Source organism: Acomys minous, assembly GCF_964271855.1.
Source record: "Acomys minous genome assembly, chromosome: 4".
Classification (NCBI taxonomy): Eukaryota; Metazoa; Chordata; class Mammalia; order Rodentia; family Muridae; genus Acomys; species Acomys minous.
In genome coordinates this window covers 90,462,094-90,477,709 of record NC_140486.1, presented here as the reverse complement: position 1 = coordinate 90,477,709, position 15,616 = coordinate 90,462,094, and the positions used below count along the sequence as shown (strand labels likewise).

Sequence of the window (15,616 nt, the reverse complement as noted above, 5' to 3'; positions counted from 1 at the left end):
AAGTTATTAAGGCAAGGCAGCTAAGACAACAATATCTTAATTTGAGGCTAACTTGGGCTTGACTGTAAGTTCAAGGGTGGCCTGAGTTATATAGTATTAACTTATCTCAAAAATTAAAAGAAAGGAAGGAAGGAGAGGGGGAAGGAAAGAAGGAAAGAGGGAGGGAGCTGGGAGGGGGTAAAACAAAGACCTAAAAAGCCAGTTAATGTGAGGAAATGCTGAAAGTGTGTGTGTGTCAGAGAGAGAGAGAGAGAGAGAGAGAGAGAGAGAGAATGTGCACAAGGGATACAGCTCAGGTGTCATTAGCTCCCAGGACTTTTGATCAAGAAACAAGTTTCTAGGCTAAAGAGATGGCTCAGTGGTTAAGGGCATGTCCTGCTCTTCTGAGTTGAGTCCACATCACCCACGGCAGGCAGCTCACAACCTTCAACTCCAGCTCTATGGGAGAGGACTCCCCCTTTTGGTGTCTGTTGGTACTGCACTCACATGCACACATACTAATTTAAATGTAAGTATTTCGAAAACAATTTTAAATAAATACTTTTTAAAAATGTTTTATCTCAAAGGCAATGCCAGCTCTCTATGGTCCACCCATGATAGTGTGATAAAAGAGAAAGAAACTGGAAGTCTAGAGGCCAAGGTTCCACATCCAGACCATAGATATAATAAACATGAGGTCTATGTGGTTACAGGAATGGCAGTACCTCCATAAAACTGCTCAAGTTCAGTACAAAAGCTACAGATTGCATTTGCTGTTACAAAGCATTGGAGAGTTGAGCTGCAAGTTAATTTAACGTGTTCTACTTCACTGAAAAAGTAAAGAGCTGGGAGATACGAGAGGGAAAGACTTGTCTACACCTGGGTTGATTTACAGCACTAGTGGAGCCCAGCTACAGTGCCATTTTCATACGCATTAGCCGACCTGTGACAAAAGACAGCACAAAACACCCAATTAAGTAAGCCGTACTGCAACTTACCACACGCATTTTTAAACGTCCATCCTGAGGGGAAGCAAGCTCCAGTGAGATCCTGGAATTCAGCAGACACTCAAAATAAACCAAAGTCAAAAAGAAATCAAATCAAAGTTGTTTATTTTTCTCTCTAGCAGTGTAATACATCAGATCCAAAACCTTGCAAGTAGTAGGCAAGCACCCTATAGCTGAGCTACCTCCAGCCCTTTTGGAGGGAGGGGTTTGGTTTTTCGATTTGTTTTGTTTGAGGTTGTTGTTGTTGTTGTTGTTGCTGTTGTTGCTGTTGTTGTTTGTGAGATTAGCTTCTGTTAATGCTTAGGCCAGACGACTCCTAAATGTATCTTCAATCCCACCAGGCAGGAGGAGGAAGACCTCCTTGTGATCACCTAGGATTGAAAGCTTGACAGGACAGGTCCCTTGACAGGACACTGCCACGGGGATAAGTAAGAGGTGAGTGTCCTCAACTGTGTAAAGATAGACTTAAGCCCAAGAGCGATGCAGCCAGCCACTGGCTCGTTCATACTTGCGTTTAGCAGTCTACTTAAACTTAACTACTCTGTAATTGGTACCCATCACAGAAAGGGGATCTGCTCGCATCCCACCCTTCTCATCTCAAACTGTTAGAAAACGCTCCATGTTAAGGTTGATCTTGGTAACGAATGAGTGCACATCACAGAAGAATCCCAATTGGATGTCGATCCATTAATCTGTCATTTTCCAGGCAAGGAGATGTGCCTCTGCCCACTCTCTAGCTGAAGAAGATGTCAACAAAACAAACTTTGTTTGAGGAACTAGACTCACTCACAGCTGCACCACAGTGGGTTCCCAGGGATGCAGGCCTCTCTCTGCCCTATCACGAAAGAGCACGGTCGTTTCTCGGAATCATTACTCCAGATAAAATATGACAACTAGATCTATGCCCTTTATAATAGAATTTCTAGCACTAAACTCTATTAAAGTTGTACTAAACATACATAAATTCTAAACACAAAGACTCCCTGGTAACACTGCAAAACCCAGACATCCGTGGCCTTTGCCTGAGTATTCACTAAACTGTGACTACACAGGCTCCTAACAGGTGCCTGTGTTCATCGAGAATTAAATACTGTGTACAAATAAACCTCTACGATTATGTACTTTGTGATTTATGTACTTTCTTGAAAGGAAAATAACTTATTCTGAAAACTCAAACCCTAGGGGCAACAAATTATTCATGTCGTAAAGATGCATGTGACAAAACCATCAGAGCTAAGTAGGAATTTAACAGCATTTGGACTTCAAAGTCTCAGGACACCTTATTAACAGATTCATCTCTTCTCACGGAGCACAAGGGTTTTCTGAAAGTGGCCTCATAGTTTGGACAGGGACGGATGAAATGGTGCACACAGACTTTCCCCCATACGTGGACTGACCTTTGGACAAACAGACCCAGAGGAATGCTGAGAGAGAGAGAGAGACAACAGTGGCTCTGTGGACAGGGAGGGAAGTAGAGGTGCACAACCCGTGCTCCACCTGAGGAAAACGTAGCCAGCTGAAATTATGCTTGTTGAATGTGGAGAGAGGGAGTCACGTGATGGAATAAGTGTTCCAGTAAGCTTAACCTGTCAGCAGTGAGGCTGATGGATTGACAGAGAACGAGACAAGAGGCGATGACAAGAACACAATGCAGAGAGAGGAGGGGGTGGATTCAGGGAGGCGCATCAAGACTTGATAAGTGACTATTTATAGGCAGGAAATGAAGGGAAGAAGAGTCAAAAATGACTCCCCAAGTTCACTCTTCCATGCTGGGAGGCAGCAGCTCCAGTGCGGAAAAAAAGTGGGGACAGTGGGTACAGCTCTCTCTTCTTGCTGGCTGAAGCCACCAAATCTGAGCAATGCCACCAGGTAAAGGGTCCTGGGTTATTCTCTGACTGGGAGAAGAAAGAGGCAGTGGGCCACTGAGCCCAAGAAGTGAAGGCAGGATGCTACCAGCAGTTATATAGTTGGCAAGAATGAGCCAGGCCCTGAGCAGAAGCCAGCACTCAGGCACCACACTGGGGCCAGACTTCTTTTGAGAGCATGGTCAGCTGTGAGCTGCTTAGACTGATTGTGGGGAAAATATGAATTTTTAAGAAATGGTCTAGACTTGATGGAAGAAAAGAATCAAAGACAAGGATCCAAATCCCAATACCCAAAGACGCCAAGAAGGCCAAAGGAATAAAGGAGGGTACCACAGAAGCAAGAGAATGCTTTAGCCTGCTGTCTGCGGCTGTAACTGAATACTACAGCGTAGATGAGTCCAGAAGACCTTCCTGATGCATCATGGCAAAGCTGAGGGCATCGCATGGCAAACCGAATGTTCTAGCCAGAATTTCTCTTGCTCTTCACATAAAGCCATTGATGCCATCCTGGGGCCCCTGCCACCATGACTCTCTCCAATGCCAATTACTTCCCAAGGGCTTCACCGTCACCTTCCACTAATGTATGAGTTTGAGAATAGCATTTCCAACACGAAGCTGTGTAGAACACGTTCAAACTAGAGTCTAGGGAACAGGATTAGGGGCCGGCCCAGTCCTTTCTTCTCTCTAATTTCCTTGAGCAAAGTCGACAGCCCTCTGTTCCAACAGATAGGAACGGCATAGACATGAAGGGCACACCCAAGCACCTCGACTCTAACACTCCACAGGAGGAAGGATGGGGACTATTTGCTGCTGTCTTTTTCTCCAGCATCTATCCTTAACCAAAGCATGCATCCACCTTTTCTAACTAGGAACTACTTCTTAACAATTGGTGGACTTGTAACAACACCCAGCTAGGCCCACTCTGCCCTTCAAAGGAGATTGCTGTGTTCACTATTCCCTACTATGTTGTGTTGTGTTGTGTTGTGTTGTGTCAATGCTTGAGATTAATGGGCTGGTGTTGTCACTGTCCTTGTCTGCCTCTCCTCATAGAAGGTAAGCTCTCCATGAGCCACAGGACCAATGATGAACACCATGCTCATTTCACGAGCCCCCTCCTATGACTCACCCTGTGACATGGAATAAAGCAAACCCTTGCATCTGTCTCTGTCTTTACAACCTCCCACTTCTTCTGACACTCTCTACCTCTCTCTACCAAGGGCTACGCCCAGGAAAGAGATAGAGTCAAACCCTGGTTCTGTCTGCAGCTTTCTAACTATTAGTCCTCTTTGGAGGCACCAATGATACATCTCAACTGCTGAGTCTATAAACCTTGGTCACTAGATTTCTAGAGAATTAAGTAGGACTGTTTTCTCTCTAGCCACACCCCTATCTCTGGTCTCTCAAACACCTTAATGCGCTGTATCCATCCTTCTCCTTACTCACAGCTGAAGGGTAACTGAAATACCTAAAAGAAAAACTGCAAATACAGCAGGTGGCCACTGCATAGGTATTTTTGCTAGTTTAAACAGTATAAACATATGCTTAGCGGCATACAGACACACACACACACACACACACACACACACACATATATATATATATATATATATAATGCCAAAACTCAATAATAAAATTGCCTCTTCTGATGATCTAGCTCAATACCAAAACTATCTAAAAGAATCTGTAGGCTATTTTTTTAATTTCTGCATGGTTATAACATGAGCTGTTATGGCTATCACATTCCTTCTATATATTTTCTTATATATGGATATTTAATCAAAAAATCACCCAAGAGATATAGCACTCCAAGTCCAGCAAATGACACCACTATCAACTCAATTCTATACATCACAAGTTTGTAAGCACTGCCTAGAAACTCCTAGAAAACTGAAGGGGTTGGTTGAGTCCATATCAAAGTCTGTATTATAATATAACCTAATAGTTGATTATTCCACCAAAACAGAGGGAGGGCTCTGCAACATCAGACCTATCAACCAAAGTCACATAGTGTGGAGAATGAAGAAGCAGAGATGTTTTTATGGCATAAAAATTTACAAACAGATCTTTAGTTAAAATATGGACATTTTCCAAGAAACTTCCAGAGGTGATTTATTTTTCCCATGTCCCACAAAAGAGAGGCTTCCTCTTAGTGATAAGGATCAATAAAAACATATATTTGAGACTTCTAAGAATGCATTAAGAACATCTTGCAAAAGAAATGCTTAGGACTTCCTTGTCCCAGATTATGCTTTCTGTTGTCCCATACTAAGAACAATGGAGTCACTGGCTTCTAGAAAATCAAGAACTGAAGAAGCATCTTTGTCCTGAAGTAAAAGCAAAAACATAATTACTATGGTCCAAATTCTCTCACGGCTGAGGTGCAGCTCTGAAGTAAATGTGTGCTTCATATACAAATCTCTGGGTTCAAGCCCCACCACCAAAAAAGGAAGGAGTTGAATTCACTAAACTCTCTTTTCTCTCCCCAGCCTTAAATTGTGGGGAGTAAGGAGTAGACTGTTCACCTAAAAGTCAGTTTGTGACAAGAGCTCATTTGTTTGGATAACCCCATTGATAGCTGGGTCACCTTCCCCAGACCCTAAACAGTACCTCATGGTCCTTTTCCACTCCTTCTCAGGGAGAAGAGTGACCATGTAAAAAACAAGTAAATTTTGACCACTGTTCTTAGAAAAAGACTTCACAGCATCATCTCAGAGAGGAGTGAATGAATGAACAATGAATGAATGAATGAATGAGTCTAAACTGATTCTCCTACTGTCCATATCTATTGTCCATTTTATTTGTATACTGCATTGGTGATACACTGTTATGTGTAATAATCTTATAATTCCACATAGACTCATAAGGACGCGCAAGTCTTGATAACAAAGAGACGTAAACAAATGCAAAGGTCTCCTTCCATCTTCCTTCCTCACACAACACTCACCACAATGCTGTTGACATGAGTTGTCTGGGGCTTCTTCCCCACACACCAAGAAATTTGCAGATTCTCCGTGATGAGCAAGCCAGGTGTCCTCTAACTAAATTTTGCTGTGACACTATCCGTCTGGAGACAGTGTCGGATCTCACAGGTTGAAGGCTGAGTCCTACAAGACTTCAGATGCCAGTCATAATCCCCAGGCTGAGCTGACGGCAAGCAGGCCACAGCTCAGGCGTCCCATCACTCCCCGCTCACGGTGTATTAATTTGCCTAGAGCAGTTCACTGAACTCAGGGGAAACATTTACTAGTGGCTATAAAGGACATTATAAAAAGAGACAGATGAACAGCCAGGTGGAAGAAATGCGTGAGGCAAGGTATGGCAGAAAGGTGTTGAGTTTCCAGGCCCTGTCACCGTGCCACACCCTCCCGGAACCTCCACATGACCAGTTATCAGTATTGGTCCCTTTGTATCCTTAGGGAAGCCTCACTTCGTAAGTGCGGTCGCTCATGCCACTAGACAGGATGATCAGCTAAGTCTTAAGGTGCTTTCCCGACTAGCAAGGCTGAAAGTCCCAAGCCCTCAACCATGCCCTCATCTTTCTAGGAACTAGACCCCGATCCTAAAGTATCCAAAGGCCCCAGCCACTAGTCATCACCACATTATCCCATGACAAAGCCTCTCGTCCTCACCCTGATGACTCCAAGAATCCTGGACCTATGTGACAGAAAATGAGATGACACTAAATATGTAATTTTTCCAGTTTCACACACACAAAAAATAAAATTTTTCATTAGCGGGTGCTAAAACTCCTATGTGACAGTAAACTGACATCTTCAGTAATACAGAGATTGTTATAACAGACTATCAGACAACAAGGTCTCCAACGAAGAAATCTTAATTTGGGAATATATCAAAGTCAAAAAGCAAAACAAAACAAAACCCTTAACTATTTAGGTCCAAGATACCTATTCATTCCCTGCCTGCTTTAGACTGCCTTAGTTTATGCTTCTTGTCCTGGCATAGTTCTAAGATGCTCACTTCTCTCAAAAAATGGAGCCACGTGGACAATCGTTTCTTCAACCTCACTCTAGGCAGAAGCTGCCATCATTCCTGCTCTAGTTCACCGTCTGTGGCTGTGATAAAACGCCATGACCAAAGCAACCTGGAGACTAAAGGGTTTATTTGGCTTGCACACTCCAGGTCAGGGTCTATCACGGAGGGAACTCGGAGTAGGAGCTTAAGGCAGAAACCTGGAGGCAGGAGCTGAAACAGAGACAATGGAGGCGTGCTGCTCACTGGCTTGCTCACATGGCTTTATCTGCCTGCTTTCTTATACAATCCAGGACCACTGGCCCAGGTGGCACTGCCCAAAGTAAACTGGGACCTCCCACATCAGTCATTAATCCAGAAAATGTCCACAAGATTTGTTTACTGGCCCTCTGATTGAGGCATTTTCTCAACTGAGATTTCCTCTTCCCAAATGATCCTAGTTTGCGTCAAACTGACAGACCAAAGAAACTAACCTTGAACAATTCCTAAGCATTCCCTGACGAAGAAATACTAAGGTTTTCAAAAACCAATGTCATATACAGAGGTGTGCCACACAACCAACTTTCAAGCTCCCCCATTATGAAAGAGTTAATAAGCATTTTAACTTCCACAGCTGTTCAGTATTAAGGACGCAGCCACATGCAAGATTACGAAACTTCTTCAGACATAAATGTGGAGCTTGGCCTTGCAACCTAGATTTGGGAATGTCCCATTCCAAATCCACCTCCAACCAGAGGGATCCAGGAGACAGCCACAGTGACTCAGCATTCCTAAGGCATTCATTAAAATGTGCTTCAGTGAACAGAACCAGGACAAGGAAAGGTCCAAGTAAATAGATAGTAAAAAAAAAATCAAAAGTTCTTTTTGAAAACGCTGTGAGGGTGAAATTCTATACTTTCTCATCGTAACTTCCGTGAAACAGCTGAGATGACAAGTGTGTCTCTCACTGCTGATGTTAAGCAAGCCATCCTAAGATCCAGTGGGAAGCGTGCAACACTTCTTATTGACCAATCCATGAGAGGCTTAAAGACACATGGGAAAAGGAAATCACAGACCACAAAAGGAAATTTCAGGGTGCCACCAAGTCAGATCGGTACTATTAAAGTCTGACCCAGGCTTGTCTCAGAAACGTGCCTCGTCCATGTCTGCGTCTCCTGGAGAATAAACATTACATTTTCATCCTTGCAACACTTATCTGTGAACCCTTCCCGTACAGCTTTGCGTGTGAGGGATGTACAGCAGATGTTTATTGAACTAAACTCATAAGAAAAAAACAAGACTTTCAAATATCATTCCGGCCTCCCCGTTTCTTTTCAAAAGTAGAAAAGAAAGCAGGCTAAGGGGGGATGGGGTGGGGGAGGGGGGTGTCAAGAAACTCAGTCACTCCAACAGCAAGCCAGTGCTCCACCTCCACGGGAGAAAGCCATTCATCTACACGCATCACAGGTGAAAGGTCAATAGGCCTTATTATCATAAGGTCAGACACAGGCAATGAAATCACACCCACAAACAAAACAGCCACCTAAGGCTAGACCATAGCCTGAGCATTAGTCATAGCACCCAACGCCTGAGTTCAAAAGAAGTTTCACTGAAAACTTGTTCAGATCTCAGATGAGGAGGGCTTAGACATTCTTTTAAAGTGGGCTTTGAGACCGACCTGGCTGTCCTCCAGCACCCTGTAGAGCGGCCCTTCAGTTTAAGAAGTATACCTGAGTAACGCCGACCGGCCCCATTTACCATAGGGATCACTCATGAGGGGACCTATTTAGTTCTCCCTGCATGTTATCAAGGGGGCCTTGGGCATCTCTTCCTAAAGACAACACCTGCTCCTTCTATCCATGTATTAGTAGTCACCCCACTAAGTTACAGAAAACCTTCAGAAAGGCCCTGGCAGAGGAGAAGCATGTCGTCTCAGTCATGTGGGAGACCGCCCCCTCAAAACCACACAAACAAAGCCAATAGGGTTAACAAAGCTATTTGGTAACGAAAGAGGCTTTTTCTCAGGGACCTTGCCTGTTTTAAAAATAGTAACAATTAACTGTTCACACCTAATAGCTGCTTTAAGCCTTTGGCAGAGTCACACACACAGGCCTAGGGTCCCTATCTCCCCATCTATGACACGGAGATCTTCCCTGCCTCTGTCTCGGAAACCTAACCACGGGCTAGTGAAGACCACAGAAGCTCTGCCCAAGTTCTCCGTGTTTAACCAGAGCCTGCTCTTGCCAGCAGAATGGGGACAGTTCCAAAGGAAATATGTAGCCTATGGGGTCTGTTTTCTGTGCCTCATAAAGACCAAAGGCTCCAGTGCCCAACTGTGAAGACCTGCAAACTATCATTGGTTCAAACATCAAGACTCAGGAGAAGGGAATCCCTTAAACTCTTGGGGCAATAAATACTTTTGTCTTCACTGGAATATCTTCTTCAAGCCCCATGCCACTTTCTAATGTTCACCGTCCATGCCCAGTGTCCTGAAGGACAATGTCAGTCAAAACCGGTCTATATCTTATGTAAGCCATTGTTTTCTGTTCTTCGTAGTCTCTGGAAATGCCGAAGTGTTTACTGACTGACCATCCCATAGCAATGTTTTCCCCCTAATGCCCAGTGAAGGAAATAAAGTCAACTCCGAATGCAAGTTTTACCTGGAAAGACTGCTGCGGAAATTACAGCCACATTGCCTCTCAGAGAGGCCTTCCCTCTACACACCACGAGGAGTTTTTCTCTCCTGAGAGGTAGATCCCTGCACTCTTACATAAAGGCTCCTAGAACAAGTCAAGACCACACACAAGTTCACACTGTACTATTTAGTGCCGAGGTACCCGAGAGACAAGGGGACGGAGTTTCTCACCAGACATCTGAAAGTGTTGTGTCCCTTTATTCCAAGAAGCAAATAGTAAACCCTGTCCAGGTCAATCCCAAGTTAATTCCTCCTAGTTTCTCTTCTATCATCGTATTAATTGTTTTCTTAATAAAACGCTGCGCTAAAATGTGTGGACTCAGATTCTGGCAGACAGTCAAACTGAAAGAGGCAGATTGCCCTGCTCTACAGGGCAGCAACTTGGGCTCACTTAGCCTCCTGCCTACCTTATTGTGTTTCTGTTGGTGTCTGGCCTTTGTATCAAGAACGTGATAGGGGCTTTCTGAATCCTGGTTGATGTAATATACCAGTCTTGAAGGCAGTGTGATTTCTTTCTGCATTGCACTGCTGTGGCTGGGATTGCTGCTGCTGTTCTGTTGCAATGTGTTGTCTTCGTTTGCCAGGACTCCCAGGTTTTTTTCTGCAGTTTCATTCCAGTGCGGAGCTGGAGGAGGGGGGGTTGGGGGTGGCGGGGGGGGGGGGGGAGGAAATCAGGAAGCACAAATATACACAAACACACACATATACATCCAGTAAATATGCAAGTTCTAAAACGCATCTTCCCATTAATTACATTAACAAAGTTTTCTACTCCTAAGGCGACAGGAAGTGGAGACACAGGAGAACAAGTTTTTGTAACAGTGGGGTGGCCTGGATAGGTTAGTAAGCAGGCAAACTTATACAATCATGTACTATAGCCATGTATACCTTTTTCATCCACTCTTAGATCTGAATGTCTGAACTACGAGAGGGCAGTGGCGGAATAGGCCTAGAGAGGAGTCAGCCACTGAACATACTCAAGGGTCCTGACCCTCCCCCCTTCAGAGGATACAGGGGTTCAACTGTAGCCCCCTTAAAATTGTCCCATCAGAGAGCTTAGAACACTCCTGACATACTTGGGTGCTTAATTCATGGACACTGAATGTAAAGTAATTCTTTCAAATATATATATGATATATCATACATAGGTCATATATATATGATATTGTATATCATACATAAGTCATATGATTCCCTTTCTTTGTAACTTTGAGATGAGCAAAAAACTGTTTCGCCACCAAGGGCTATAGGTGCTGGCAGCTTTCCAAATTCTCTTTCTTTTACTGCCAAGGCCAGCTTTCTGCTTTCAGTGACTTCCAAACAACAGTGTGCTCAACGTTGTATTATTCTGATTGCTCATTATGACAAGCATTTTGGGAAAACACAGACAAAGGTCATGCGCACAAAGTGTCTTGGAGACTTTCGTTCTCTGGGGCCCAAAGTATGCGTCCCACACCTTAATTCCAACAGCAGAGACTATACCTGGTAGGGAATTTGAGGAAAAAATTATCTGCCACTATTTTGCATCCTCACCCACCCAGCCACCCACCCCCGCCCGCACACTCACATGAAGGTTCCCCAAGGCAAGAAGCAACTTGCTCACTCGCTGCATCGCCCTGTCACTGGAAGTTACACAGAGAGCGCTAAAGGACTTAAGAGCCACCAAATACCTCTGGGTGGAATCCACAGTCACTGGAATGGGTCTTTAGTGAATGCAACAGAAAAGGACTTCCAAAAGTAAACTAAAATGAACCTGGGCTTGAGACTGAGAAGGTTGGAGAGGTCGACTGGGAGGCGCTCAAAGGCCAGGCTGGGGACCCACACGTTCGGGGTACACGCACCTGCGTGTCCTTCTCTCTCCTCCCCAGGGCCCCGCGGGGAAGGCAACGCAAAGGGCACGGGCCATACCCACCACTGGGCGCAGAGGACCCCGGGGCGCGGGGCCTGGACGAGGTGGCGAGCGCAGGCAGCAGGAGAAGGACGAGGAGCTGGCGACAGGGCGGCGCGCGGGCCAGCACCGGGCCGGTGGGGCAGCGGCAGGGGCCGCGGGAGGCGCCGGCTAGGCTGCAGCCCGTCAGGGGCGGCCGCCGGGAGCTGCTGCCGGGCGGCTTCATGGCTCATCGCTCCCGGGCGCCGGTCCGAGTGACCCGTAGGAGCGCCGGGCTGGGCTGCGGGGCGGCTGCGGGCGGAGCCGGTCACGCCGGCTGGGCGCGCATGCTGCGGCCGCGGGCAGGGGTCAGGGGCTGGGGTCTCGGGGACGCCGGCGCGCCCTCCTCGACTCTTTCGGCCTTTCGGGGAGCGGCCCGCAGAGGGGGTCCCCGCCGCTCCGACAACTTGGAGCCTCCCCAGCGGCTGCACCCTCCCAGTGGCGGGCGCGGCCGCTCCAGTGACTGCGGGGGTTGCTGCCGGGCCTGAGGATGCTGAGGAGGCGCGCGGGAACGAGCGGTGCGGGGACGCGCAGCGCGGGCGCGAGACTCGGGGACGCGCAGCGCGGTACTTCACCCCACCCTCCGGGAACGCGCCCGAACGGGGTTACGGGTGCGGATGCTGATGCTTTTGCAGATGCTGATGCTGTAGCCCGCATGGACCGCACTGCGCATGCTCTACTGTAGGAGCCCCGGGGAAGTGTGGGGAGAGGGGGTGCAGAGTGATGCAGCATCCCAGGCAGCACCAAAAGAGATGGTAGCACCTCCAAAGATGGGGGTAGGGGAGAAAGAAGCCCGCAGTAAGGGATGAGCCCGAAGAGGAAAGTACAGGGGTTTCCAGGCTGGGGCAGGCCTGATCTGTCAACAGCAACTTGCCAAGGAAAGAGACCAGTGCTTAGCACCCACTCCTATACCAAGCCTCTTCAGCGCAGGGAAAACTGAGACCACGCATTTTCCTTCTCGAACCTTTATTTATTTCCTTCCTTCAAATAAATATAAAGGGCTGCAGCCGGGAAAGTAAAAATAGCTGCATAGCCGCGAGTGGGCTGACAGTGGGAAGAACTGTGGCGCATCCGCAGGCTGGCGTCTGTGGGCACAGAGCCACTGGAATCCCCTTGCAGGGTCGCTGGTCCTCCCTGTGTGTGCCCACAGGGCTTTGAAGAACGCTAAGTTCAGAAAGTGTGACGGGCCGTATTCTGGAATAGAACAAATACAGAGATTAAAAACCAACCGTGGCAGCTATCTTGGGAAATTTACCGTTTGTCAGCCAGGCTTGGGGGTGGGCAGGCATTTCTGAGAACACATTTCTATTTTTGAGACCCAGTCCTATCTTCTGCAGAGAAAGGGGGTATTTTCTCTCACTGCTGGCAGTTCCCTGGCTTTGGTGGGTTAGCAGCCACAACTAATTCTGGTGGTTCCAAATTAGAATTTGAGGCACATTTCCACCACCAGACTCCAGTAACACCAGCGTTCATTTATTCACTCTTCTAAAAGGATGGCCTGGTAATAACAACAGGGTATTACTCCACTATCTGTATTTAAAATAGAGAAAAGAATATCTACTTGCAGAGGGCCAGGGCAGGTTCAAGAAGTCTGTGGTTAAAATAAAACAAACTTTTGTTTTGTTTTGTTTTGTTTTGTTTTGTTTCGTTTTTTGAGACAAGGTTTCTCTGTGTTAGCCTTGTCTGTCCTGAACTTGCTTTGTAGAACAGGCTGACCTTGAACTCACAGCAATCCGCCTGCCTCTGCCTCCCAAGTGCTGGGATAAAAGAAGCTACGCTTACATTGCCATCATCCTGTCAAGACTGTTAGGCTCCTTCTCCACCCCTGCTTCACTGAAAGAACTTCTAGAGACAGACAAGGACGGACAGGCCTACACACAGACCTCAGATTGCAAAGCTGTTGAGATGGCCCATATTCATTTTAACTTTTTTCTTTCCCGGTTTGAGCAGGACTATTTATTGGGCACACTGATTTGTAATTAATATTAACACACACACACACACACACACACACACACACACACACACACACACTCCATATGAGGACAACAGCAGTTTTCCTTTTCATTCACGTCGTAACCCCAGGTCCTAACATGACATTTAAGGCCCAGGAAAATCTCTTGGACAATACGTGGTCAATGGGTAAGCTAGGAGGTGGTGTGACTAGCCAGTGCAGTGGTATGGTTAAGCTGGTGAGGCAGCTGGTGAACTTGAAGGCGTCTCTGCTCTCTGAAGGTCCTGCTCAAGACAAGGGCATCCTTGTCTTATATTTGGTATAGTTACATCCTGAAAATGGGTTTGGGAGAATGGAAACCAGAAAGGTGGACAAGGACTTCAAAGGGACAAGGAAATGAAAGAGAAGGCTCTCCTGGCACAAGTTATTTCAAAGGCATCTCTTGCAATTGAGTGGCAATCTCCTACTGCTCTCTAAATAAATCTGCCAGCTGAGAGGGACTGACCGAGCACCCACACTTATAACCCACTATCTTATGCAAGTGGGATTCAGGATAAGGTCCCGCTTAGTTTCTAATGAGGAGTGAGGATGCTTACAGAGACGAATGCTGACTTATGCTACATAGTGGAAAAACAGCATTTATATACAGAAGTGTAACATTTACAGATGCTGTTGGAGGCAGGACAGTGTATCAGCAAGGGAGGCAGGAAGTGAGTAAACCACCTAGGAGAGTTTACTTATTGAGACTTGCTCTTTTACCACTCTGTTTAACTGAAAGTTAAAAACAGAACCATGTATTTTTTTAGTTGGCCAATTCGTTATACTTATCATTATTCTCATTTAGGTAGTTTAAGATGCTTTGTTGGAAGAGTCTACTTCTTAATGGTGCCATTTTTACCCTCGTGGTGTATGATGCTAGTGACTTTCTTGCTTGCTATCGATTGTTTAGATCTTTGTATCCAGATCAGCTTTTCCCTGTCAAGACCTGGCAAAAACAGGGGTGTGATGCTTACCTGTCATGTAAAGGGCCCTGGGAGCATTTCAGCATCACACACACACACACACACACACACACACACACACACACACACACACTATTGTCACAGCACATGAGGATGTCAAAAGACAACTGAATTCTAGTAGCCATGGGCAGGATGCAGCAAGCTTAGCTGCAGTAAAGGAAATGAAAAACCAGAAGGTTGAGACCAGGCTGTGACTGGTAACAGCACTGCAGTGGCTTCTGAGGTCATCGGTGGCCTGACTACCAGTTTGATCTGGTCAGTATGGCAGACATGGGAACCGGTTTCTGTGAGGACCCACGGGGGGGAAAATCATACCATGCAATATGGACACCAGTGAACAGAACAGAGGGTGTCTGTAAGCAGTGTCCAGAGGGGCAATTAAGCGCTTGCAGAAATGGCTCCGCTGGCCTGGACAGGAAAGCCACCTGAACAAGGTTTCCCTTTGCCACAGTCTGCTTTTTGATTTTAAGACCAGTGAGACAGTTAGAATGACACAGGAACAAGAAAAAAGTCAAGCACGGAAATATTAGATTTACAAAGCAAGTGACCCAAGGAGGTCAAAGGAGAGGCCCCCCCCAGAGGGGGGAAGGAGATGAAAAAGGAGCGGGGTGTGACAGAACAGGCTCACAAGAAATCAAGGGCAAAAAAGGTATGTGGCAAGTTGGAAGCTGGTAATGCGGGGAGGTCTGGGAAAGAGCAAGAGCTCAGACAAGAACAGCAAGGCCTGCCCCACAGCTGAGGCATAGCTGGCGTCACAGAGCCGGCTGTGGCTGATCACATCACGGGTTTTACATCATCGGAGACTTCACAGAGTCTTTTTACAAGGACTCTGACCATGGAGTCTACAGGTGGAAGACCACACTTTAAAGGAAAAACACAACCCATACTTCTTAGTAAAAGTGTAAAATGAGCGAGTTTTGTTGTTGGTATTTTTCCACACAGCTTGGGGTCCAGCAGATACTTTCTGTAACGTATCAGGATTGCCAGTATTATGGGATCTGTGAGCGGTGTGGTCTATGTCACATATTTTTTTTTCTCAACAGTTTAAAAATGTAAAACCCAGCACCAGTAAGAAGCTTTGGCAGGTAGAGGCGCCTGCTGCCAAACCTGATGATCAGAGGTTAGTTCATGGGATCTACTTGGAGTCAAGAAATGGCACTTGCAACTTGCACTTTGACCTTTACCTCCACAAGCATGC

The 15,616-nt window shown here is 46.3% G+C and overlaps 1 protein-coding gene across 3 annotated transcripts in view; it reads right to left on the bottom strand.

The window, feature by feature from the left end:
• ADAM23 (ADAM metallopeptidase domain 23) overlaps positions 1–12,006 on the bottom strand; it is a 148,844-nt gene extending 136,838 nt beyond the window's left edge. The window contains exons 1-2 of one of the 3 annotated variants that reach the window (XM_084779289.1): positions 11,428–12,006; positions 9,923–10,140 (exon numbers count right to left, since the gene is read on the bottom strand). In XM_084779289.1, coding sequence (XP_084635415.1) covers positions 9,923–10,140; positions 11,428–11,629 — 420 coding nt within the window. In that variant the 5' untranslated portion in view covers positions 11,630–12,006. The remainder of the gene's footprint in view (positions 1–9,922; positions 10,141–11,427) is intronic. The other 2 variants (XM_084779288.1, XM_084779287.1) reach the window with 2 other exon arrangements.
• Between the last annotated feature and the right edge of the window lie 3,610 nt (positions 12,007–15,616).